General features: G+C 39.4%; 1 protein-coding gene across 1 annotated transcript in view; it reads left to right on the top strand.

Moving 5' to 3' along the window:
• cdh8 (cadherin 8) overlaps positions 1–26,483 on the top strand; it is a 95,636-nt gene that overhangs the window by 61,149 nt on the left and 8,004 nt on the right. Inside the window, 6 exon segments of the mRNA XM_029461690.1 lie at positions 1,404–1,523; positions 8,310–8,477; positions 8,734–8,921; positions 14,702–14,949; positions 24,885–25,008; positions 25,010–25,022. Of these exon segments, the coding sequence (XP_029317550.1) occupies positions 1,404–1,523; positions 8,310–8,477; positions 8,734–8,921; positions 14,702–14,949; positions 24,885–25,008; positions 25,010–25,022 (861 nt within the window).

Below are 26,483 nucleotides of genomic sequence, written 5' to 3' on the forward strand. Positions count from 1 at the left end.
CTTCTCCAGTTGACCCCTTACATAAAGAAAATAATTGTTTTGTATTGAAATTGTATGTTTAAATATGCAAATGAGACATATTCTTATTAAATTATGATGGGCTGATTTGCACACATTTCCAGAACAGAAATGTGAACATTGGATAAAGCCAGGTTTACAATTCTTGTTTCATTTGTTTGACATGTTAGAGTTTTAGACATTTTAGAGATCTGTCTTTAAGTCACTCAATAAATCAGAAAATACTGTCAACAGCCAAAACAAATCTATTTCCGCCATGTTTTTAGTATAACATGTTATATAAATCAGGCCATGAATGATACATGAACAATTCCCTTTTTAAAACCTTCAGAATATAGAGAGGAATGAAATTGGAGAGTTTGATGTATGTAAGTGCTGCTGGAGTAGAGATTTCTGACTCCAAAGTCATTCATTTTGCAAACACACTACAGGTGAATAGTGTAAAATGTTTTAACTAAAATGTTTCACCATAAAACTTAGTAGTAAAATAAACACCTACATGTGTATTCTCAAAGTTTTCTTTCCACTAGTCTGAAAGCAAACGATAAGAAGATGTTATGGAAGCCACATAGCCCGAACTCTCAAAGTTGACCAGTGTTTGAGAGGAACATGTTTCTTTGTGTGTGTGTGTGTGTGTGTGTGTGTGTGTGTGTGTGTGTGTGTGTGTGTGTGTGTGTGTGTGTGTGTGTACGTGTGTGCTGAAGTGAGGATAGTGCAACATTTTTGGATGAGCATGGGGAGGGCTTTTACATTTGACTCACACCAGATTAATATATCTTTTTTAATTTCACAGAGCTGCCGTCTGTGCTCATTTACTCACTGACAGTGGTAATAACTGTGCAGTTAGCAGCTCTTGATTAAAAAAAATAGAGTGGCTGCAGAGTTTGGGGTGCACTATTCAAACTATATTTGCCGTCATTTCTAATGTGAAAACGAGGGATTTTGTCAAAGTTATCGGTCAATTTACGTGTTAACTTTAAAGAAGTAAATCATTTGAAATGATTCATGCATCTTAAGTGTGTATTATTAAATGGGTCGTATCATTTCAACACTGGCATATTATTTTGACATGTGAGAAGGGTGAGTGTCTATTTTAAGGTTCCATTGAAATATTTGATAAAGCTATGGAGGACCTTGCTTTTTTTAAAGCTCCCCGTCCCAAAAATGTTCAAACTGTCCCTGACGTACTAAATTCAAACTATACAGATAAAAAAAAGACACAATTTTCAATGTGGTGTAAATGTCAAGCATGCCTGATACAGACGATTTTATTTGAACAAATCAACCCCACATAGTGTTGAATAGTCTCATCTTGATTGGCACAGCGATGTGGAGATGATTGCCTATAGAGTCATAGTTCCTAACTCTGTCTCTCTGCCCCACAGGTACCCCAGTTACCCGGGTAACAGCTTCAGATGCTGATGATCCAGTGTACGGGAACAGCGCTAAACTAGTCTACAGCATACTGGAGGGACAACCATATTTCTCTGTGGACCCCAACTCTGGTAAGTGCAGTTCTGTGCTCGTAGGTATTTCAGAATTATAAGATAAATCTCTCTTTTGTTGCACAAAGCTGCTTGGGCTGTGTTGTTCCACCTTAAATTTAATTAGAAGACAAAGCAGCACACACTGGAGGCTATTTCGGAGAATGTTTGACACATTGGATTCAGAGTCACCTGTGCAGGACGGACATGTCAAGTAGATGAAAAAAAAAGAGAGACACAAAAGGAGGACACCTCTGTGGGGCGGGCGATGCTCTTTGTGCTGTTATTCATTGTTTGGCTGACAAAGCCCGACGAAGTTCTCTGTGAGATCGAAACGTTGCTTCATTAAATTTAATGGGAGCTATTAATACAGGGTGCAAATCCTTTGTCTGTTTTTAACCAATGGAGAGAGTAAAGTATTACACAATATAATGAAGGAACGCCACGCCCATAATGGGACAAAAAGGAGAGAAATGGGCTCAACAGTGAGACGTCTCAGGATTATTTCAGAAGTCCTTTTCTTCTTGACCGGGCCGAGCACATCAGGTCAGAACCTTAAACATTGTCCTGCTTTATTACCTGCTTCAACTTCCATAAATGAGCTTACAAAGTCAAGTGGTGGGCTATCAGAATTTGACCGAGACTATAAATATGTTCAGTAATAAATTTGCCTTAGAAGGGTTTAACTTATTGTACATAGATGTAGATATGTAGTGTAAGGTCTTACCTCATCTGTGAGGCCTATTTTAATCTTCAAGGACGCTGCTGTGAGTCAGACCCCCAACAACCAACGCAGTCGACACTTTTAAGCAAGCAGCACGCAGTTGAAAAATATAATGCAAGTTTTGCATTACTAAATTGAAATATTTTCACACCTCACACTAATTTTTTTTGCAAGCTTTTCCAAGTCTCCTGCAGGCATCAAAGTTTTCTGAAGACTGCAGAAGCCATTAGATCGTGAACAATCCTTGACGGAATAATTAATTATCATAATTAATGACGTTGCTTCTGCCGTGCCACGTGTGTAGAAATGCCCATTGTTAATGTGTCCTTGCTGCTGTGTGATGCCTACAGGTATTTAATGATACATATAAATACACAGATTATTCAGTGACAAGTGAACATAAAAGATGTACTAATCAAATGCATTACAGACTGAGAAATTGTAGAGCAAAATAATAAAAAATAATAATTTAAATTAACTTGGTTTAGGAAGATTTGGATCCCCATCAGCCACGATCAATTTAGCAACTACTCTTCCTGGGGTCAAGTCAAGTAAACATTACATCAAAATGTGAAACAGATATGGAATAACAAACGTACTTAAACATGTGTAATGTGTGATGGCAACTCATTCCATTTTTCCATACCTCTGAACATAACAGCACGTTGCCTAGTATTAAAGTTATGGTCATTACTACTGTATGGAAATTGATGGTACAGGACATTTCGGGATTTTAGAAAATGAAATATTTCTCATATAGCAGAGCAGAGAAATAAGCGTCCCGTCCCTCAGCAATGATCAACCTGAGGTTATGTGCATTCTGATGATGAGTGAGTCGGGCCGCTCTCTCCTGAACTTACTGTAAAAAACAGCTTCACATTCTTAAGTTGTGCTTTGTTCAGAGGCAGCAGTTACTTATGCAGCTACTGTGTATTTGTCATTACGGAGTGGCTTTGTGGCTTTGTTTGGGTGGTGAGAGGAAGACCTTGATAGTCAAGCTTCATCACGTCAAAAACAATATTAAATCAAGAGTAAGAATTAAGTAATCCGTGCGCACAAATTATTTAACAGAATGCACAAATGAGTTTGTTTTTCTCCTCAATGACAACTCCCGGGCTCCATAGCGGGGAAGAATTACTAAATTAATGAGAAAAAAAGAAGACGGAGACATCGATCGTTAAGCAGCTGTTTGAAGATTATAAGTATGACTATAAGAATTATATGAACTCCAAAAAATACACTCAGTGTAGGTACTGGACAACAGAATAGAAATATTTGAATGTGTAAATTATGGCTACTTGGTAAACTGTGACATCTAAGCATGAGTTGAAACATCCACAAGACATCCTGATTACATGAATATCAATTCTGCTGTATAGCAACAGAAGCTCGTATATAAAGTGGCATTAAGGCCAGAGGCTCATTCTTCCTGCAGTATCAGGATATAAGGGAGTACAAAGGATCTGATCAGTAGTGGATTGTAACTAAGTACTTTTGTTCTCCTACTTCTTAAGCTAAATAAAGTATTTCAAAAAAACCTCTTGGATTAGGTAGAAAATGCTTCGTCACAAAGCTGAGAACAGGCCTTGTTTCTCTGAGGGACACGTGCTTCTCACAGGACCGCGGCGCTACAAATACATGACGATCTTATAGAATATGATGCGTTGCTGTAGATGAAACTACCCAACAGTATATAAAGGAGTTCAAATGAGCACATCCTTCAACATCTACAGCTGTAAAATGCCACACACACATTAATGCAGCAATAATATTGAAACACTGACAGGGAAGTGCACAATTGTCACAATCAATAGTTTCACTTTTTATACTTCAAGCAAGTTGTGCAGGTAATATTCACATACGTTTACTTCAGTAAGGTTTTGAATGCAGAATTTGTACTCGCAGTGGAGTATTTTCACCATGAGATATTACTTAAGTAAAGTATTTCAGTAATATTTATAGTTTACTTATAACCCAGTGTATATGCATTGATGATATTGCCTGGCAGCAGAGCTCTGTGTGCTGTGCGGATTGTGCTGAAAAAGAAAGACAGATGTGACTGCAGCGACTGAGAGGGTGGTTTTAATGTGCATGTGCACGGCCTACAGGTGCAACAGGCTGTACAGGTTCCAGCAGGCGGAGATACAACATCTTCCCCACCTGCTGGCCCACCTGAGCTAGTTTCACTCTGCTGCCGTGCATTAGGGTTGGAAATGCATTCATTTTCTGAAAGCAGAATAAAGGGCTTTGACGTTTTAAAATAAGCACTTATCTGAAGACCAAATGGCAACGAACGAGTGTGCTGTTCACCGCCGTGTACATGTCTCCATCATCTCTTCACTGTGAGTCCTTGAGGTACAACATCAGATGTACGCCAAAAAGGGAGCTGACAATGTTGGTTATAGTTTAAAAAGCAGTGTAACAACAACAGGACTGCAGGTAACTCAGCCCATCTGTTTTTTTTAAAGGCTTGTAGATTATGGCTGCATGAGGCTGCTGTTAACTCAGGCTCCCGGGCTCGCTCCGTTTCCCTCTACAGCTGCACACTTATGTTTCAAAACATCAACAGTAGGCAGGGGGGCAAAACAATGTGTGAGCACTATAACAAAAAAATGAGTGTATAGATTTAATCAAAACATCAAAAATAATGCAGGAAAACAAACCCACAGTTTATGTGCTGAGCGAAACAGAAATGAGACCCATGTGTGGCTCCCAATAAATGTAATAAGGTAACATTTTTATCTCGCAGAAATCTTCGTCAGGCTTCTCAGACAACAATGACTGACATCACTAATGGAAAGTATTGTACACACACAATATTACTCACACGTGATTGCAATCACAATCATCCTGGCTCCGCTGAATAAGACTGATCCACGTGGAGCCTTTCACAACACGTATCGGCTATGAGAACAAAAACACGTACTGTATGCTTTTATCAGGGATACATCGAGACAAATGCATAACTCCCTATTATGTCTGTCCTGGTTTAGTGAGGTCAACTGATCGTCAGTGACATGCTGTATGTAACAATGGGTTGCATAAAATTCATTTTGAAACTACTAAATATAAGATTCATACGGGCATCACTGAGTTGCGTGATTCAATTAACTGATTGGTTGTCCTAAATGCTAAATGGGCCAGTACTCATATGCTAATGTGTAACATCATTGCATTGTGAATTCAAAATAATAATAATAATAATAATAATAATAATAATAATAATAATAATAATAATAATAATAATAATAATAATAATAATAATAATAATAATAATTACTTCTTGCTTTCACTAGGCAAACTCTTCAGCAGCGTCATGATGCATAAAGTTATCTCAAAACAGATTCCAGATTGGATCTCTAATTGCTTTTTCAGCTGACTTTTTAACATGTGTCTGTAAGCAATATGATTAAATAATGGTGAAATTACATTAATAAGAAATGAGATGGAAATCGACTGCTCACAATTTGGAAAACAGCGCACAATAAACAAGCTTGGAGAAACGGAGTCTCAAATTGTATGCACATAATTAGGACGAACACACAGGAATTTGGGCTCGTCCTCACTGCTATATAGGCGTCACACTCTCCGTGCATCTGCGGCCGGGACGTGGCTTTAGAAAGCGCACTGAACGGACAATTTAAGGATTAGCATTCATGCTCTGTGTGATTGCGCAGCACATGCAGATGGCTCATTCGAGTGAGCCAGATGTTTTAATGAATGTTAATGAAAAATAAAAGGTAAGGGGGAAAACAACCATTAGAATGCGTTTGACACTTACAACACCACATTGGAAATGAAAAGCATTCAATAAATAAATAAACATCATGCCCCAATTCATCACTTGGTTAATGGTCGGTGAAAAAAGAAAAAAAAGTTGAGGCAAATATCTATGGAAATGAGTGTTTGTCTATCCTCCCTTTTCAGTGATTAGGAATTAATTTGAATAATTAACGATGATCAACAGAGATGAGAGTGTTGCTTCTAGCATGATGACTGAAGTGTGTGTGTGTGTGTGTGTGTGTGTGTGTGTGTGTGTGTGTGTGTGTGTGTGCGTGTGTGTGTGTGTGTGTGTGTGTGTGTGCGTGTGCGTGGAAGAGGGAGTACAAGTGACTTGTTTGTGTTGCTTTTTTTATTCATGGGTTAATTTGTTTGCATGACTATAGAGTAGGTGGGTCTACCTTGTCGATACCAGTCAAAGCGTATTTTCCCTTCTGAGACCCGTGACATAATACAGCATGGAGAGTATAAATGTTGCTTTAGGAAACCAAACATTCACCCATTTTTGTTTGATTATTCATATATAAGAAATAATAAGTTCTATTCAAATCCTGTCTTGAATTGGACATGTTAATGGTTAAAGAAGGCGACCTATTTGTTGTTCACTACGTCCTACAGACATCTTTTTGTGCGTTCAATGCACATTTACAAAGACAACTGAGATGATACACTGCGTACTGTATGATGTTTCAGCTTAAGAGTGCTAAAATGTATATATTATTTTCTTCTTTAAGAGCACCTTGAGGTCCTTTGGATTTACTGAATGGGAAACTGAGCACATGGTCTATTGTCTATTGCCTTGCTCTATTAAATAACATTATTATGATTAGTATTATTATAGTAACAATAAAACACATAAAAAATAAAGATATACTGAACTATACTTGTGCTAACAAGCCTTTTGAAACATAAACATTAGGACATTCATTCATTCTTTTGAATAATATAGTTCAATGTTGGATACATTACTGCAATTAACAATGCTATGCCACTAGTGCCAGCATATATATACAGTATGTATGCAACACAACATAATACAAGAGAACTTGTGTTCATAAGTTGAGCATCCTCAGGAAAAAGAAAATATGAATCTGTTCAAGAATCATATCATCAACTTAATATTAAATGACTTTGAATGTGTTCATTGGTTGAACAACTTAACTTTAAACTGATGACATGATTCAGAAATCCTCTACAGAAAATGACACATTGAATACAATGTAGGTTCTTATGTATTTATTGTGGCGTTCTTGGAGTTTAAAAACAGTTATCTCCAACAGGGTCTCCAAACATTAGTAACATCACTATGTAGAAAAACATGTTCTTTGTAAAACAGTGAATTACTTTTTTGGCAAACACAATAATGTGTCAATGCATAGACCATATCGCATATATAACGGAAATAATTGAAATAGTTGCCACTTTAATACTTTACACATATTAGGGTGTAATAAGTTCACACAATAGTAAATAAATCTTGTTGTATGTGGGTTATGAAGTTATGAAATGATCCTTCTCCAATGCAGTCTTGCTGCCGAGATTAAGGCATCTTTGCTTAAAAAGGTCCAACTCTTGTCCTTCACACTCTCTAAATATTTAGATCATCAGTGCCGTGTGTGACCTCAAAGAGCAAAAGTGACCCTGAAATTGTGCTACATCTCAAAGGAAAATCTTATACAAGAATTGAAAATGCAGGCACAGACAAAATCCTGACCCCTCCCACGTTTTCCATCATAGCAAAGTATATTCTCATTGTCTGAGGCAGCTCAGGACCAAGGCAGGGTGTCATGCCAAAGCCTGGCTTTTATGAGGGGTTTTATATTCATTTGATGATCCTGCGGGCCTCTGTTTCCTGAGTGGATTATCCGTATATGCCGGTGCTGAGCCCTTTTTATATTCAGTGCCGTGGCTGAGTCAATAAGGTTCATTCTGCATACAATATTCAAGATTATACAAGACAGACAGCATAATTCACACTCAATCAGAATACAAATGACTGCAGACGGCGGAACAGCACATTGGGAAAACAAACACAGCTGATTCTTGGACTGGCTCAGTCATGACCACCTTGTCATGCACAGACCTAGAAGAAACATATAGGGATTTTTTTTACAGTCATGGTTGAAAATAATGCAACCTACAAACTGGGAAGTAAGTTGGGCGTAAAGGTTACAGTACATATGTCTCGCTTTTTCATCTACGTGCTTGTGCATGCTCGCATGAGCATCGTTAAAATGATGTGCAGAGTATATCAGTCATGTTTATAATTGCATTAATGTGTTATGAACTGTTTCCACCTCCAGCAACCATAAAAATTGCTCTCCATGGGATGGATCGGGAGATGAGAGAGGAGTACCTGGTGGTCATTCAAGCTAAGGACATGGGAGGTCACATGGGGGGCTTGTCTGGAACCACGACGGTCACCGTCACGCTAACGGACGTCAACGACAATCCGCCAAAGTTCTCTAAAAGTGAGTAACTTCATGATCTTAAATGTCCCAAATTGAATTAAGAGGAGAAACAAATCACTGCCGCTCTAAATGAGTATTTCTCTGATTGGTCATAATTAGGAAAAATAAATGTTATTTTGTAAATTTCATCAACCCGAATCCATTTCTAACTGCTGTTAAGTCTAATGATGATGCAGTACTTTAATATGCTTCCATAATTCTGTTAAATTTGATCAACATTTCTGGAACACAAAAAGCTATGTGTGTTCCTCAACAGGTTTGTATGAGTTTGTGATCCCTGAAGACCTACCGATAGGGAAGATGGGCGGCAAGGTGAAAGCAAATGATAGAGACATCGGCGAGAATTCCAAGTCAACATATAGCATCATCGAGGGGGATGAACAGGGCATGTTCGAGATTGTCACGGATGCACAGACACAAGAAGGGATTCTTCGACTGAAAAAGGTAAGACCTTGAAACCATCTGGAAATGGCTGAAGTCAACTCCTCATGCTTTCAAGTCTCTCACTGACAGGCAAACACAACAGGGTCATGCACTGTCTAATACAGATTAGTTAGCTGTAACTGTGCAGGATGTAGCAGCTACAAGGTGCAACGTTAGCCGGAAAGGTAGTTATTTACCTACGGGAGCTACATCGAGCCAAGGGCTTAAATAAAGAATGAGCTATCTACCTGCATTTTCTGTGTGTGTGGACATCCAAGCAAATATAGCACATCTGGGGAAACTAACAGGTCTGAATTGCTTTTTTTCAGACAAGATCTCATTTACACATTACAGTCTTGCCTGTCTAGCTGTAGGTGTCTTAGCTCATGGCACATATTGTAAATTGGTTCAGCCCTCGTTAACTTCAGTTTAGCTGACACCTACATAACCATGACCATAAGAGCAGATGGACAACAACAGGTTGCTTGTTGTTCTTTGCGATGCTAACACATCCACATGTGATAGCTGCACTCTTCTACCGCTGGCCTCAAAGCAACGTCAGTGAAGCAGTTGCTGGTTAATTGCCTTGCTTAAGGGAACATTAGCAGTAGCTGTTAAGAGAAGAAAATACAATGCTCATTAAATGTGTTCAAGATATTCCCATGGTCCTGAGGAAAGCAAGCTAGCGACATTCCTGTCACAAAACCTAAATTTCTAACCTTGAGGCAAACACATTAGCGTATAATGGCGTGTGATGTCTGTGAAGTGTTCACATCAATAGCATTGTATCCATCAGCTAATTTTGAAGTACGGCCAAGACATATGCTTTGCTGCTGATAGAATAATTATCCCAGGATCTCACACAATTTCAAAGTGTAATAAGTTTCGATATATGTAGTACAAATGCAGTATGAATATTTCCTCCAGGATAAAAGCCGATTGAGCCTGGATATAATAGCTTTTCTGTAGACATGTAGAGCACCCAATCCCATATTTAAAAACCGCAATGCGTTAATAACACTTTGACCCGCAAGCACGTTTAGATGCAGCTGTATCTCAAGGGCATCTGGGGAGAATCAAACCAAGGTTTTGGTATCAAAGACACCAAAGCTGTTTATATATGTATACATTCTATATTGTGGTCTATAGAAGCTAGAGAGGATGTTTGCATATATTGAATCATATGTGATTGATGGATGGGCGTTCTTAAGTCTTGAGTCATGGTTGGTTCGGCGTCTGGAGAGAAAAGCTATACATCACTCAAATGCGGAATGCCATTGTGTTGTGATGTAAAATGACATTACCCCAAGGACATGTGGTGTGACTTTGTCAAAGTGTAAACAATGAACTGTGTGGGAGGCGGAATGTATAAGAGTTAAAGCAATCTGATGGGACTACAATTCACTGCCACTAAAGAAAACATCAGTGCTGGAGAACAAACTCAACACAAAGTAATAAAATCGCCAACTGTTGACAAAGCAAATGTCAAATGTGTTAGTCTTTTATGCAACCTCCACTTCCATGTCCCGCGGAGAGAGCCTCGCTCAGTGCCTGCTCAGCTTTCACTCTGAGGACTCCAGTTGGTTGCCGACATCACTACAGCAAAATAGATGATAATATGTTCGGAAAGGTAGCAAGGCATTTGCACAATTACTGTTTTCGCATCTCTCCAGACGGCAGCATCTCAGGTTGAGATGAGTTAAAATAAGTAATTGTTACGCTTTTGCTCTTTTGTTATATGTCCTCACCAGAATTATCCTCAAACCAGGGTGACATAAGAAAGGAGTCAGTGTAACTCTTTCACCAACACACCCTGTCCCCGTCAACAGCTGTACGAGTCTATGAACTGCCATCTAACGTAAAATTCAGATTATTACACATCCTTTGCGGCAAGGTTAAAACATATTGATCTCACTGAGGCTAGAGAGGCACAAGCCAGGAGAGATATTCTTTGCTGTTTGGGTTTTTAAGCTTTTTATCTGCCAGCCCCCAGGCCTGTCGAGGGATGCTTGTGGGATGCTGAGCTTTCACCCCTGCAGCCAACGCTGAACTTTGAAGTCTCTAAATGGCCTGTTTGTACATACTGATTTAATGCTAATGCTTACGTTTTTAACACAGGAGCAACTAGACTGTCTCTTTGTTGCTGAGTGTAAGTCTGCTGTCCCCAATTTATAAATTTAGCCTCATTCAGTAAAGCCTATTTTCTTCCAGGGACACGCAGTAAGCAAGTGGCTATGCAACCTTGACTCTTGAAAATGTCTGGTACATAGCTCCACTGCTTTCCTTTTGCTCTCATGAATCTCAACAGTAACTGTACAACCGTATGCATACTAATAAAAATCAAAGTGGCTCTCCCTGGATTACTCATTCAAAGCGCTGTGTGTGCGTTTATTGAATTAATCATTTGAACGGGTCAGAATATGACTTGTGTTCTGATTCCATGGGTAGGATATCATGCAATATTTAAAAGGGTAGCCTTTTTTTGATTTTGTAATTGTTATTGAAAATAATGAATCAAACTTAACTAGGCTAATCAGAGAAGCTGTTTTCCACTGTGTTTTGCTTAGACCACCATGTAATTAAATATGCCAGCAACCGTGAGAGTCCCTTTCCCTTCTCTGTCAGGACACTGGAAACAAAAATAAAGAGTTGTTTTTACATGCTGTCAAGTGGGAATATTACTTTTGATAAGGGGGAAGTCAATTTCCCTGGAATTTAATGTGGAGTAATTTGCTAAATTACTTTTTGCTTGTTGCTAAAATGTGAAAAGCAGCTCACAAAAAAATCTTTTAGGATACTTTTAATGCAACATTTATCAATATTGTTATTATCTGTGTTTGGTTGTGTGTGTGTGCATGTGTGTATCTGTCTGTTGTTCTGTCTGTCAGCGGCTAATCTAGCATACTACAAGAATCATTAGCATAATCGGTTTTGTGCTCATTTATTACTTTATGCTCAAGGAACTCTTGTGATTTCCGTGATTCACAAATTAAATAAAAAACGTCTTTATTGGCTATTTCTTTGTGCCGCCATTGACTGATCACTCCTTACTCCTCTCAATGGGCCAGTTGAGCCGTAAGTGATCAACTGCTTCAGTAGCAAAAAGCATTTCTGACAAGCCTCAACCAGTCTGTTGCAGGCCACATTTTGGCATTTGTCATGGCTCAAAAACAGACATCCATAGAAGTAAGTTTGGTCATGTTTTAAACCGGCGCATCTGCAGATTAATTCCATACCCGATATGTTATGATCCACTAAAGTCAGGCACAATACAAGATGAATAAACTCCCATCTTGTCTGTAAGGGAGCTGGGAGGGACAATTGAATGAGATTCAACTCTTCTTTGTTTGAGAAGGGAGAGGGAGACACACCTGGAGGACATCTGCTGAGTGACCTTTTCTATTATTAACAATTGATCAAAAGTACTATGTGTAATGTGAAAGGGGTCCCTCATAGTGACAAACCGGCAGGGATTTAGCATTCAACTCTGAATTTCCCCTCAGCCGTTGAGTGTTTTAGAGTGTTTTAGTTCATTGTTTTACGGCCCACAGCCTCAGCGAGAGAGACTAAAAGGAGAGTGAATGTTGGACCACATCACTTGGGTGGTAATGTTGCTCCGTGTCTGTTGTATGTTTAGGCAACTGCTTGCAACACAATCGGCAGTATTTCAGCAGGGTAAAAATACAGCTTAAATAAAGCAGTGCGATTTGATGTCCTGTCCCATATGTTTCCTGAGATGAGGCAGCTATAATTTTGAGAATGGATAACTGAATGATGTACAATTTCCTGTACCCCATGCACAGTGTTGCTTCCTATCAGTAAGCAATGAAATGGATACAATTACAATATTCAGATGTGACCGTAGTCCCCAGTTTAAAAATTACATACTGTAGAAAAATCATTACATTACAGTAAAGTGCCAGTTAGTTTCACCTCTGCTGGTCACCAACCAGTTAAACCAATGTTTGTATCAGTACATGACTTTCGAATAATAATCCATATTAAAACATTGGCCTTTCCCCTCTATCCATTTTGACTATCCTGCCACAGTCTCATACAGGCTCTTACTCTGCACTGCCCTCTGAATTTAAGTGTAATCCATTGGCTCGAGGTCCAGCCACACTATGTACTTTCTCAGCATAGATGGCAAGATCAGAGAGAGAAAAGGAAGGAAAGGAGGGAGGGTTGGGTGAGGAGGAGATGAAGGGAAGGTTAATAATGAAAGTGTTCCAAATAGCTTCTTCGACCATAGAGGAGCGGGGCTCGGAGAAGCTTTGGGGGCTTTTTCTGTCTACTACTGCCCTGATGGCAGGAGTGTAGGAGTGGGGAAATCAAAGCCTGAGGTTGCCTCCCCCGTCCCCTTGACTGCTGCTACTGTCTCACAGCTGTACCCTCAGACACCCCACCTTCCCCCTGTGCACCCTAGAGCTCTCCGCACTGGCCCTGTCTGACCTTAGGGACAATTCCTCTTGGTCTCTCCCTTTTTCTCTAACTGAATACATTTCCCGTTGTGTTCATCTCTCCTCTTAGTCCTTCTCTCTCCCCAAACTAGCTCCTATCCCCTCAAGCGGCAAGGCCCAGTTTTGATTTCCCTATAAATCCCGGTTATGGAGCGTGGAAGTGACTTGATCCCATTATTCTCGTAGTACGAGAGCAACCAGAGGTGATTCCGAATGAAATTGTGACATTCTGAGGTGTCCTCGGAGATGCCAAGAGACTAAAATTGTGACTCTGCTTTCTTTTAAATATTAATGGCGAGCCATCTGTAAAGGAAATACAGCATATCAATTGAAAGTAGCGATTAAACAGATATGTAAGTCTCAGAATGACACGTCCTGTACAAGCTGTTTTTATTTATCTTTGGAAACGTACACCTTTTACTTGATAGTCTTGAATTTATGAAAGCTCTAATAATCTGCTTTCACTGAGAGCATTAGCAGGGAGATTTGTTTTCTTTCATGCCTATAAAAACTAGGAAATATTTTCAGGTTGCGCAACTCTGAACTCTTTTTTTAAATGAAATCAAAATAATGATCAAATAAATTCAGTTTGCTGCAATAAACGGATACCACAGACATTATCACAGTCACTCACAAACTCTATCTCTTCAGATTTAAGCCCCCCGTGTGTGTAATGTTTATGTTGTTACAACTTCTTTTCAATGATTAAGATGTCATGATTATTTTAATAGAAAACTGGGAAATTTGTTTGTCTGCTCTCTCAGCTCAGTTTGGCTCAGGAAAGGGGTAGCAGCATATATTGTAGTCTGCCCCGGTATCCTTTTGGATACTACCACTGGGGGGGCGCCACATTTAGAAATGTTAAACTCACATAGGGGCTTTAAGTTAGGCTTAGAGTCAGAGGACTCAAAAGACTTAAACAATGGTACAAATCTAAGCAACAGAAAGATCCCTTGTTGTAGTCAATATGACTCAAGCTCTAAAAAACATTAAATCCCACGTTTCCCACAATGTAACTTAATAGCGTTAACTGAACTTCAGTTGTTAAACTGATGCATGCGTAATGTTTTATAAGTAGCTCATACGATATATTTTGAATGCAAATCTGTCCAGCTGTCAGACCAATGCTGAAGAGTATATGTACATATTTAGTTTTCTCAATGTAGTGGAGTAGAAGTATAAAGTAGCATGACATAAAAATATTCAAATAAAGTGTAAGAACCTCACACTTACCGTACTTGAGTAAATGTACCACTGGATTGTACATGTGTGATTTAGACAGGTCCTGAAGCACGGTAATACTTCTGCTCTCTCTTTGTCCCCTCTTTGTCCCCCCTACAGGCTATAGACTTTGAGAGCAAGAGAGCCTACACCATGAAAGTTGAAGCCACCAACATTCGCGCCGAGCCCAACAGTGGTGGGCCCTTTAAGGACACGGCTACAGTAAAGATCGTGGTGGAAGACTCCGATGAACCTCCGGTTTTCTTCAAACCTGTGTACTTGCTGGAAGTGAATGAGAATGCCCCCATCAACACGGTCATAGGGACAGTCACAGCCAGGGATCCAGACTCTTCTGGGAGCCTTGTCAGGTAAGAGAGTGAATGCAGTTGCACCAGCTTCAGATGTTATCAGCCAATGGTCATTTTTCGGTGGAAGAGGCCTGCTACACTTACTAGCAGATTCAGAAGGCTGTTGTCATCTATTCACATAGCTGATAATCGGTACAAATGCACGACGATGCCTACCTTGAGTGGTTGAGTAATTATGAGCAAAGAAGGAAGTCAGGTACCGTAGTATCAAGAGGAATTTGATGAGGACTGATAATCGTGTGAAGCCAAGGCTTAACACATTAGTTTACTTCAAGTTACATTACGTAACAAACCTACTTATTTAAACTAAAACCATGATATTTTCCTAAACCTGTACTTTTGTTGGCTGAACCTAAAACAAGTTTAATTCAAAAGGTTAAGCAAGTGTTTAAAACTACATTAAGTTTATCTTTCACTTTCACAACGTGCAGGTTGATGCACTTTTCCCATTTTGCTCCAACTGAACCATTCGAATGGTAGTAATACAATCTGACAAAGACCATTCAATGGGTTGATAACATTCAAAACAGGTGTGCAGTTTACAGTGAGCTTAACTTTTACTGCTTAATCATTCGCTATTGACTGACTAGAACAATACAGTAAAAATAATAATAATAATAATAAATTGTATTTGTAAAGCGCCTTTCCAAGCTAAAAGCAATCTGAAGGCGCTAAAAAGAACATGAGGGGGAAAAAACTCTTAAGTGTTACTTTAAGAAGTGATGGGAAGTAGCCTATAGGTTAATGATGAGCCTTTCAGACTGTAGTGAGTTGTTTTAATAAAAGGCTTGACAGAGAGGCATGCAATTAAATCCCTTCATGCCTCTGACCTTTGGAGACTGTAGTAGTGTCTTCGGCAGCAGGAACCCAACCCAATGATTTCTCTCATTTCCACAGATATAGAAAAAAAGTAGATTATGAGTTGAAGGCAGCACAACTTTCACTTTCAATCTTTGACCGGCACTTGTGTGACTTATTCTTGGAAATACCACAAGGGCACCTTGAGGATAGGTTATACAGGCAATTTCTCTGCCTCCATCTTGGCATTTCATTAATTCTCCAGCGACTTGCTGACCGCATTCCCGGGACAACACTCAACAGGTTGTGGGTAATTGCATGGCGAGCAGAGAGCAGTCTGGGTTTCATAGATTGGCTGAGGCTATAGAGCAGAGTTGGTTCATTCAACTTATTCTTTTTTTTTTCCACTTTTCTGGTGGCATCCTCATGTTTAGTGATGAGATTGCCATGGGGTATTGAGTCCTGAGGTTGCATGATGTCCCTCCAATGGTAAAAAGAGAAGTATATTTCATGTGTAATGACATATTTTGCTTCTCTCTGTCATTATTTCCTCTCATAGTGCCTCCAAGGTTGTTAAAGGAAGGTACAGAGGCTAGTTTAGTAAATTAGTAAAAGTAAATAATTAATCAATTGTCAAAATGGCTGCGGATGGACTACTCGATTGATCAACTAAGTTCTAAGTGCATAAATAGCCTTTTGGTATTTGTTTAGGTGTTTAGGTAATAAAAAAGGATACAGTCACAGACACAGACAGGGCTATTATGACAAATTAGTTATTTTTGTTTTTTTTTACATCTTTAGTGTATATAAGTTCCAATGTATCATTAAATTTAAACATCTCAAAATATTTCTTTGGAATTATGTCCTGGTGGTGTCTTTGTATGTCTTTTGTCCAACTAGGGCTGTCACAATATCAGATTTACACTACACGATTATCATGGCCAAAATAATTCACAATATTATCTATAGAAGATCTAAGAAAATCTTTAATGTGTTCTTTGTGTGTATTGTCTCTTTATGGCAAATTAATTTGTGTGTGTGTGTGTGTGTGTGTGTGTGTGTGTGTGTGTGTGTGTGTGTGTGTGTGTGTGTATGAGGCGTTGGGGGAGGGAGACAAAGTCAGAACGAAAAAGAAACGGAAATGCCACACATGATATCATACATGTAAATATCAATTATGTGCAGCACTTTCTTGTTCTTCGCCTCCTTCGGTGGACCATTATTGAAAGACAAAGTGACTAAATAATGAATGAGTGTGAGATGGCAGCACCCTGCTGACATGATCTCTTCAAACATTTGCTGCTGTGACACTGTCCACTTATCAACATCCTGTCTTGGCACTTAAATATTACATTTTTTGAGCATGATGCAGTGTGAACTAAGTCATAAGGTGCCATCTTTGTGACGTCAGTGGTTCTCAACCTGGGGGTCAGGACCCCCAAAAGGTTGCATGATCATTTCTGGGGTCGCCAGATAAATAAAATAAATGTTTTAGAAATGGCTTTACATTACATGGCCTTTACCATTAATATAATGTGTGCTTAGCAGTGGGGCTTACAGTAACCCTATGGCAAAGTGTTTGCATGGGGGGCTCACAAACACCAACCAGAATTATTCTGGGGGGTCACGACGCCAAAAGGTTGAGAACCACTGCACTAAGTCACTTGCCTTTTTAGCAGTCTAGTTATGTCTTTCTTTATTTTTTATTTGTCCTGAAGTCATTCACTTATACTCACTGTGTTCATTAATCTTTTAATCACCAATTTTACAATTTTGTGGAAAAGCCAGGACAACGGATTGTTGCTCAAGGGCTTTGTGTGACTGTCAGGCCCCCAAAACATGTCACTGCAGTCAGAATAGAGCCGTACAAAAATAATTCTCAAGAACTGTTGCATTTTGTTTTTAACACAGCTCGTTATCAAACTTTCCATTTTCCGAGAGAAAGAAGAGGAAGTTGTAAGTGGCTAATGGAATCCTGCATTAATCATCTGTCAAATCCTGTAAAGCCACTGATCAGCGGGAGGAAGTAACTGCTCAAAGATTACACACAACCAGACATTTTTGTGCCAGTTTGCATTTTGTCACAACAAATCGCTTTGCCTCAACATGTAATTGTCTTTGACGTCCAAAACGTACATTTTTATTTGAACAAATGTTCAACATGAGCGTGATCTATCACAGATGTCTAGTGTTTTCTTTGTGGGGATGAGATGAAACAAACTATTGTTACAGAGGGCTTAATATGATGCCTCACCCTCACCAAACACCATTTGATTTTACTTTGCATTCGTACGAGCCTATAACTCGGAGCTTTGCGCTGATAGAATGATTACAGTAGATATTAATCCTTCCAGATATGCTGGCTAACAGAAGGTTGTAGCCTCAGTAATGCCTCTTACATGATCAGCAGGATGTTCTAACTAATAGAAAATCTGGACAAAAGCCTCACCAGACAATAAGCCTAACAATTAGATTTAGTTTGTTTGCAGTGCATGAAGGGCTGCAATTAACAATTATTTCCATAATCATGATTATCCATGATTAATCGATTGATCATTTGGTCTATAAAGCATCAGAAAACTGTGAAAGGTGGCATCTTCAAATGTCTCGCTTTATCCAACCAGCAGCCCAAAGCTGTAGCTATATTCAGTTTATAATTATATAACATGTCAAATCAGTAAATCGTGGCAATGGAGTAGCAGAAAACAGAGAGTTTTTTGAGTTTTTGATTAAGAAAGGACTTAAATGATCAGCTGTTGGTTATTTTCCCATGGTTCCCAAGGGTCCTTGAAATCCTTGAAAGTTTGTGAATTTGAGAGAAAATATCAAAGACTTGAAAGTTTTTGAAAAAGATCATGGGTCATTGAAAGTGCTTGAATGTAGATAAATTCTGCAAGAATAGAAACTGAAGTTGTTGTTTTTTACTTAACGTAACAGGCTATGTTCTGCTGTCTGCATGTGTGACTCACTTATTGTTTCAGGCTCCACCCACGTCGAGAAAGTGCAGCGGTGATCAACCTTGATCTCAAACTATGCCGTATTGGTTCCTTGAATTTAAGCGGAATGGGGCCTGGAAAGTCCTTGAAAAGTCCTTGAATTTGATGTTTACAAAGGTGTGGGAATTGCCGTTTTTGTACCAATCGACTAATCAAAAATCTACGAATCGTTGCAGTTCTTAAAATATATAGTCTTTTGGTCTTTATTTAGGTGATGTGACAAAACATGGTGAAGGGAACATACATGGACACAACTGTTATTGTAGAAACATGTTAATCTTTACACTTGATTAACCCGTAAATTATACTTCAGCATAGAATTTTAATCCTCCTTCTTATTCTTTAACTTTTTAAAGAGAAGGCGCTCTCAAAAACAAAGCTGCAGTTAGTTAAGGTGGATCTAGGAGTGGCAGCAGTTCCTCCTAACCACCATCCGAACGAGTTTCTGATGAGAATCGCTCTCCGTCTCAATCCAGCCTCCAGCTGGACCGGACTCAACCGGTCTGAGTCTAAACCACTTAGGGGCGAGTGCTCTGGTGGGCTGCCATGTCCTCTGCACTCAGGAGACAAACAAGCCCTTAGCTGTACTTAATGCATCCAACCAACAACATTTTAGGTGCACTCCATGAAATACTCCCTCAGTATTGCTTCTCTCTGGAGTCTGTGCTCTGTCGTTTTCTACCTGACTGATCACAAATAAAAAGCAATGTGACATCTGGCAGTCACTGTGTCTGTCTGACACAAACTGCTATTTCATAGAATGGCTGCGACTGTATTTTAGTCCATAATATTGATACTGCGACAAGCATTGGCAAAATCTGTTCTGGATTTTAAACAAGTTTGGTTGACAATCTTTGTTTTTTTATCCTCCTTCGTTTCTTTTATTGGGAAATTGTAATGGAATTCTGTAAAGCTTGTTTCTTACTGCAGGCATCCTTATGTTGTCTGAGCACAGCTGACAGCTAACATGATGCATATGGTAATACAAGCACTCATGTAAACTGGATGGTTTTGAAATGTATGGAAATTTAATGTCAAGAAGGCCTATTCCACAGGACTTGATATTTTGTTATTTATGATTTACTTTAGACTCTCCAGGAAAATCACCTTCCTGGATAAACCTGAATAAAATGCAGTTTTAAAACACAACTGGTCAGCATTCAGGGGACGGACAATAATTAGTTGTACATCTGTGGTTCTCCCAGTGGAATGACTGACCTAATAACAAGCAGGAATGTCACAGAGGCATTTCTTTCTCTGCAGGAAAAAAAGAAAGAAAGGCATTTGTTCTCTTTTCTTATTTTTGTTTACCTCTTCACCTCCAACTTGTACAGGCACTCTGTCACTTACACACATTCACACTCTAACGGAGATAAAAACGCAGCTGTGCACACATACATAGGTGTGAAAAAACACACATTACGCAGAAACCTTTTTGGCTGTTTAACCTTTAGGCCTGTCATTCACACAGTGACATACAGTATACTGTATATTAGTACGAGAGTACATGCCGGCTCATAAGTAACAATAAATAAAGTACAGGAATGCCAAAAGTACTTCAACATTCATTCAGAGGCAGTGTCGTCATTTCGTAGTTCATTCTTTAGAGGTGCAGTGACAAGTATATTTCTCAATATATATAAACTATAATATAATATAAATGAAATGTAGTATTCATAAGTGATAAAACACACCGATAATCAATTAAATACACTCAGGAGTTTTGCTTATACAGCCTCGCTTAGGGCTAATGTTTGCAAACTTTACATAGAAATTGCAGTGTGACTGATGTTACTTTCAATTTGCTGGATTTGTAACTCTTCTCTACTTATGCTGCTGTTAAATGTTAAGCATTTATTTATATCATGTAATTGTTACTTGTGTCCACAGAGGCTGATGTTAATGAAAAGTTGAAAAGTCTCAAGATTTGTGGGAAATGTTTTTTTTATATATTTTTATTTTATAAACCCTCAAATATCCATATTGGCCTCACAAATCCAATATTGGTAAAGCTGTGATGCTAATGCAACACAGTGCAATCTTTTGTCACGCAGAATCAGATTTGTTTGCATTAAAAGTACACCAGTGATTTATAACAAAGTTGGGGAATTAACAAGAGGTATAAACAAATACTTTTAATAATTTAATAATTTTTAATTGGCCTTTTCTTTATAGTCCTTTACATTTATTTCCCTGACACACAAAATGCCTACATATAATTGTGGTTTAGTTTGATGCTAAATGCACTAGCGTACTTTCAGGTAATGAGAAAACTTAGTGTCTCTTATTGACATGAATCCACATAACTAGAGGTCACAGAGAACGTCTTGACTATTCAGTGTTTTTCTGTCAGATTTAATCATCGCCAGTTTGCACCTCATTGTGACACAGAACCCATTCCCCCCACTGAGGTTTCAACATCAGGCAAAATCAAATTCAATTCAATATTTATGCTCTTAATTTAAAGATTACATTTAAGATTATAGATTATTTCTCAATAATAAATATTATTGTACATTTAGTTGCTGAAGGTTTTACGCTTGCAGTTCAGCATCTTGTAAACGTTTCCTAGAGAAAATCCTTTGACATGCATTATGTGATGGGAAAGAAAAATCACGTAGTGGGTAGTTAGCATGAGCAATGATAGCCACCGGGGCTAAAAAGACAAAAGATTGCCAGCCACAGAAACTCAAACAGAGAAGACGTCAGGGCCACACTGTTTGATTGACAGGTGATCTGTGAGAAATAAAGAGCGAAGACGCCACATCAATGCACCAAAGCCCCATAAATGAGTTGGGGGGAAAAAATAATAATGATCTCACTGATTGCAGTTTATGGTTATCTGTTTTTATGCACAAAACAGCTTATTTCACACTGATGCATTTTGTTTTATATTTAGATTAAATATACTTAGAATTTGTATGCTGGTTTCTATTATTAGCCACAAACGGCCTCTCTGCAAAGTTTAACTGTTAGACTGAGGTCAGTCCAATGGCATTTAACGGCATGTGGAAAGTAAAGCAAAGTTGAAACGAGACGACACACACACAAACACAGACATAGAAACACCCGCGCACATTCTCACATCACACTCAGGAAAATCGCGCACGTACTACTCTGGATATCATTTTTTATTTGCTTTTAATTCTTTTCACATCACGTTGTCAATTTGAGTGACAGGTGGCAGAACATTTCAGGGTCTGTCTCCTCGCTTCCACGTGAGGCTGTCAGAGTTTGACTGGGATCCACTCAGTCTGCAGGAGAGAGGCTGCTCCCAGGTGGTTAGCTGCTGTCTGCCTGTCTTGAAAGTGCTCTGCGTCTGCAGGGCAAGAGAGAAAAGAGAGGAGAGGGGTGGTGGGGGAGGGGGGGTTGGAGGGTCCTCATGGACCTCTCCCAGCCCGGCGTCTAGAGGATTTTACACCATTTCATCTCAAAAATGGAAATGTCACGGCTCGGTACATCTCCCCAACAATTGGAATCTGGGCCAGCAGTTTATTTATTTCATTTCCTATCGTTCTTGTATAAGCAGCGCCCTCCTTCACATAAATTGTTGTTATTGTGACTTTGTCTTTGGCTTTCTCTGCTCTTTCTCTTTTCCGTCCCTCTGTATCCCTCCCTTCTCTCTCTCTCATAGCAACACTGTAGGGTTCCTGCCAACAGGTCTGCACTGATAGGAATGAGCAGCTCCACTGCGAGATGGTACAAGACCCAGGGTTAGGAAGGAAGGGTGAGCAGGTCGCCTGGTGGACGAGGGATATCTGTGTGGAGAAGGGGTCTGCAAAGAATTGGATAGGGGGATTGGATTAGGGAGAGCTATAGACCCAGCTGGATAGAAAAGAAAATACTTTGCGACTGTTGAGTGAGTAAGAGGGGGAAGAGATTGTGAGGGAAGATGTGAGAGAGAAAGGAACAGAGACATTTTGTCCTGGAGGTATGGAAACACTTGAACGGCACGCAATGTAATTAGCTCACACAGCCTAGTGTTTTAGGTGAGTAGGATGTTTATGACAGTCACGCATAATGGCAAATGAAAGGAAAGATGACCCATAATGACAGATTCTTTTTTTAGTCAGTTTTGTGTGGGCTCGTCCCAAGAATTTGGCTCTGCGCGCACTGCGACATGAAGGAGCAATTTCACAGCTTCAAGTGGCATCGGAAAATTCTCTTTTATGTGCATTCCAATTTCATACACGCTGCTGGGGGTTTTTTTTCTGGGGAGTTTTTTATGCCACTGCCACTGTATTCTTCACACTGTACACGTCTCAAAGAGTCAGTGTGTCACAGGGAGGGTCACAGAGGAACAGAATCAAGAAAAAGGAATGCTTTACAAATAAATAATTTGAAACCGTTTTTGCTTCATTTTAAAAGTGTACTGCTTTCTATGTTTACCTTGTGTTGCTTAATGACCTAAACGTAGCTAGTGATTTGAAAAGCAAACAAATTAATTTAGCATTAGATCAAACAAGGTCACACAAAACAGACCGGTCATTGGTTCATCTCCATTACCCCCCTCCCTCTGTTGTTAAGGCTCATGTGTGACACAATGCTGTCCTAACTCATTAATGCAAAGCCTTTGGGGCCCATTGAGTGTCGACAGATTCTAAACAGGGTTAACAACACCCCATCTCTTACCCTGACATGACACATACTAATGGTTTGCAGGAGGGAGGTGTCGCTTTGATCGGGGGGAGGGTTTCTCTGACCTTATTAGGCTTTAATGCTCCCTGTTGCTCATGTGAAGTCTGTAATTATTCCTTAGATAATTATTGATTTCTTACTTTTCGTTTCTGTAAATTAATCTACGGTCCAAATGGCCGACCACGGTACTGAACGAACCCTAACCCATAGACCACGGGCGCAGCTAATCTAGATAATACGGCAACGGTTTACATAACTGAACCAAGCTAATCAATTGTTTACCGTGCGTAGACAGTTTGATAGAGAGAACCACAACGTAAGAGAAGGTGGAAAGAGATGACAGCATGGTGCAGGAAGCAACTGACCTTGACCCTTCTCTCTAATATCCAGCAGGGGGCGACTCCACTGGTTGCAAAAAGTAGTGTGAGTGTATAGAAGTCTATAAAAAAATGACCCTACTTCTCACTTGATTTATTATCTCATTAAACATTTTCCTGATGAGTTTATCGTCTCTTAAGTCTTCTTCAAAACAACATGATGTTCACTTTGTAAATGATGGTCCCATTTAGAATAAAATAGACGATAAATGAGGGTGTGCTTTAGGGCGGGGCTACCTTGTGATTGACAGGTTGCCTTCACAACGTTGTCCAGTTTGGGTGTTGTCCGTGTTTAAATCCTAAAACTTTAACCCTTTCACAGTGCGTTTTCAGTTCAGCGTTCGGTTGTACTAAGCTCCATCCATTTGCAAAAAAACAAAATGGCAAACAAAATGTAAAACGCAAAACTTTAATACACTCGTCCACAAATCAATTTGTGATGTCACAGTAACTATGTCTCCTTCTTATACATAGTCTATGCTTCTAATCAAAGTAGTAATATACACCTTGACTGATTGACTTACAGCTGAGAGTCAGCTTTCTCCGATATGAACATTATTGAAATAAAGTACCAGGCTCACCATTGAGCAGTTGCTCATGTACATAAGAATGGCACTAACTAATTGCAAGCTCAGATTCATACTACTGGCTGGGCAGTCACAGGCTGATTTTTCTCTCTAGGAAAGGAAGTAAAGTAAATAAATAAAAACAAAAAACTAAGTAAATGGGCTGCTCAAAGCTCTATTTTTATTTTTAATAAAGGTATACTTATTTATTTGATCCAAAAGATGTATTCATGGTAAATAGCGCCATTCAAGTTTAATGTGTCTGTATGTTAAAAGTATCCTACTTTGAAAATAAAATGTATAACAAAAATTGTTATATAATTGTTAATGATATGGAGTAGTTGATTTAGTTTAGCAGGCCTAGGGGTAGGATGCATTTTAGACATTAGGTTCGGATCTTTGATGGGAGGACATTTTAGTAACTGTACCTCTTACATTTTAATTGAATACCCTTCATCTACAGGTATCTCTTGATGGATAAGACCATGAGCACCACAACCCCCAAAGGATTGCAAAAGAGACTGCATTAGTGGTTTTCTGATGATCGATTGTCTTTGCAGATACTTCATCGATCGGCACACGGACCTGGAGAGGCAGTTCAACATCAATGTGGATGACGGGAAGATCACACTGGCCAAACCGCTAGACCGGGAGACGGACATGTGGCACAACATCACAGTAACCTGCCACAGAAGTCAGTAAGTAACCTCCCCTGACTCTGCTCTCCCCTGCCGGGGACATCTTTCCTCATGAATTGTATTGCCCTATTTCTGAAAATCAACATACTATTAGACATGTATTGGCACGCAGTTTTAAAAACTGATAATTGCAGGAAGACACGTACGATATCTCCTTCTTCTGAGCGATTTCATGGGTTGCCTCAGTCAAAGGAATCACTGACCTGCTACTCACAATCCTCTGCTCAACAATATAGTGCTTTGTAAACCAGCGTTTTTAATCGCTCCGAGAGTATGGCACAAACAATTAGAATTTGAATCCACAGAGGCATTAAATACGTTAATTTGCTGAGTTTTGATTGAATTAAACAGCTCAGTAGTCAATTTGTGGAAGTGCAAGAACATTAAGACGTATGAAATAAACTGTTTTAAAGATATACTCTGGAGTGGATTGCTCCAACGCCAGCATCCATTACAGATTAAAGAACATCTGCGAACCGCAAAACTCACTGACTACGTAGAAAATCCTGCCGGCAGAGCTACAAACAGCTCAAACCATATGTAAGGCTTTATTTGCATACAGATTGTTTCAGGGGGGCTGTATGTTGTGATAAAGCTTAATGTACCCCTTAAAGCTATTGGAATAGAAATTTACACAGCTTGTAACTTTTTTTCCCCCTGTCCTCTTCCGCTCTATCTCCCCCTCTCCTTCTCTCTCTGTCTCATCCTCTATGTGTCCCTTTCTTTCCTTAATCAAAGGAAACAAACATTAATTGTCAGAATAAATGAAAGCCCAACCCCTGTCATAATGTTTTGGCCGTGCAGCACAGACAAATCCCACCATCGTAGCAGCCCGTTGGAGGAATTGAATGTGTCTCATTTGATAAGCCGGTTGCCTTGTCATTTCTTGCACCCATACATTTAAAGCGTGTTTTCATGCCTCTTGGCAAAGTAACTGTGGCTTGAGATAGTGGCATCTCTGAGAACACCTAATAGGAATTTGCCAAAATAAATATGGCAGTTTTGCTATTCTTCACGGATGGGAGGGAAGTCTGTGTCTTCTCTGGCGTGAAGAGGAATAGATGTGTTCCCAGTTCTATCCCGATGCCATTTGCGACCCAAACGGAGGCGCGTTCCGCCGCCTCGCACCAGTTGACATCTGACTAATCAGACTCTATTCCCTGTCTGCTGCTGGGGGAAAGTCACTTTTGTATGGGAGGAGAGGGTTCTGTCTCCCTCTCTCCCTCTGCCCTAATCCATCTATCACCGTCTATCAGACTGTCAATCGCCACTCTCCTCACTGCTTACCTCTTTTTCAACTCATCTCTTGGCCCATCAGGTGGCCTTGATTTTCTAGGGCCTTCTGTCCACTGCTCTATGTTTAGGTTTTATTTTAAATACTTTAGAATAAAGACAAAAAACACAAATATGTGTCTGTAAAAGTAGCAGTTAAATCGAGATTATATAATCTTTTTACCTTAT

Source organism: Cottoperca gobio, chromosome 3, assembly GCF_900634415.1.
Source record: "Cottoperca gobio chromosome 3, fCotGob3.1, whole genome shotgun sequence".
Lineage (NCBI taxonomy): Eukaryota > Metazoa > Chordata > Actinopteri > Perciformes > Bovichtidae > Cottoperca > Cottoperca gobio.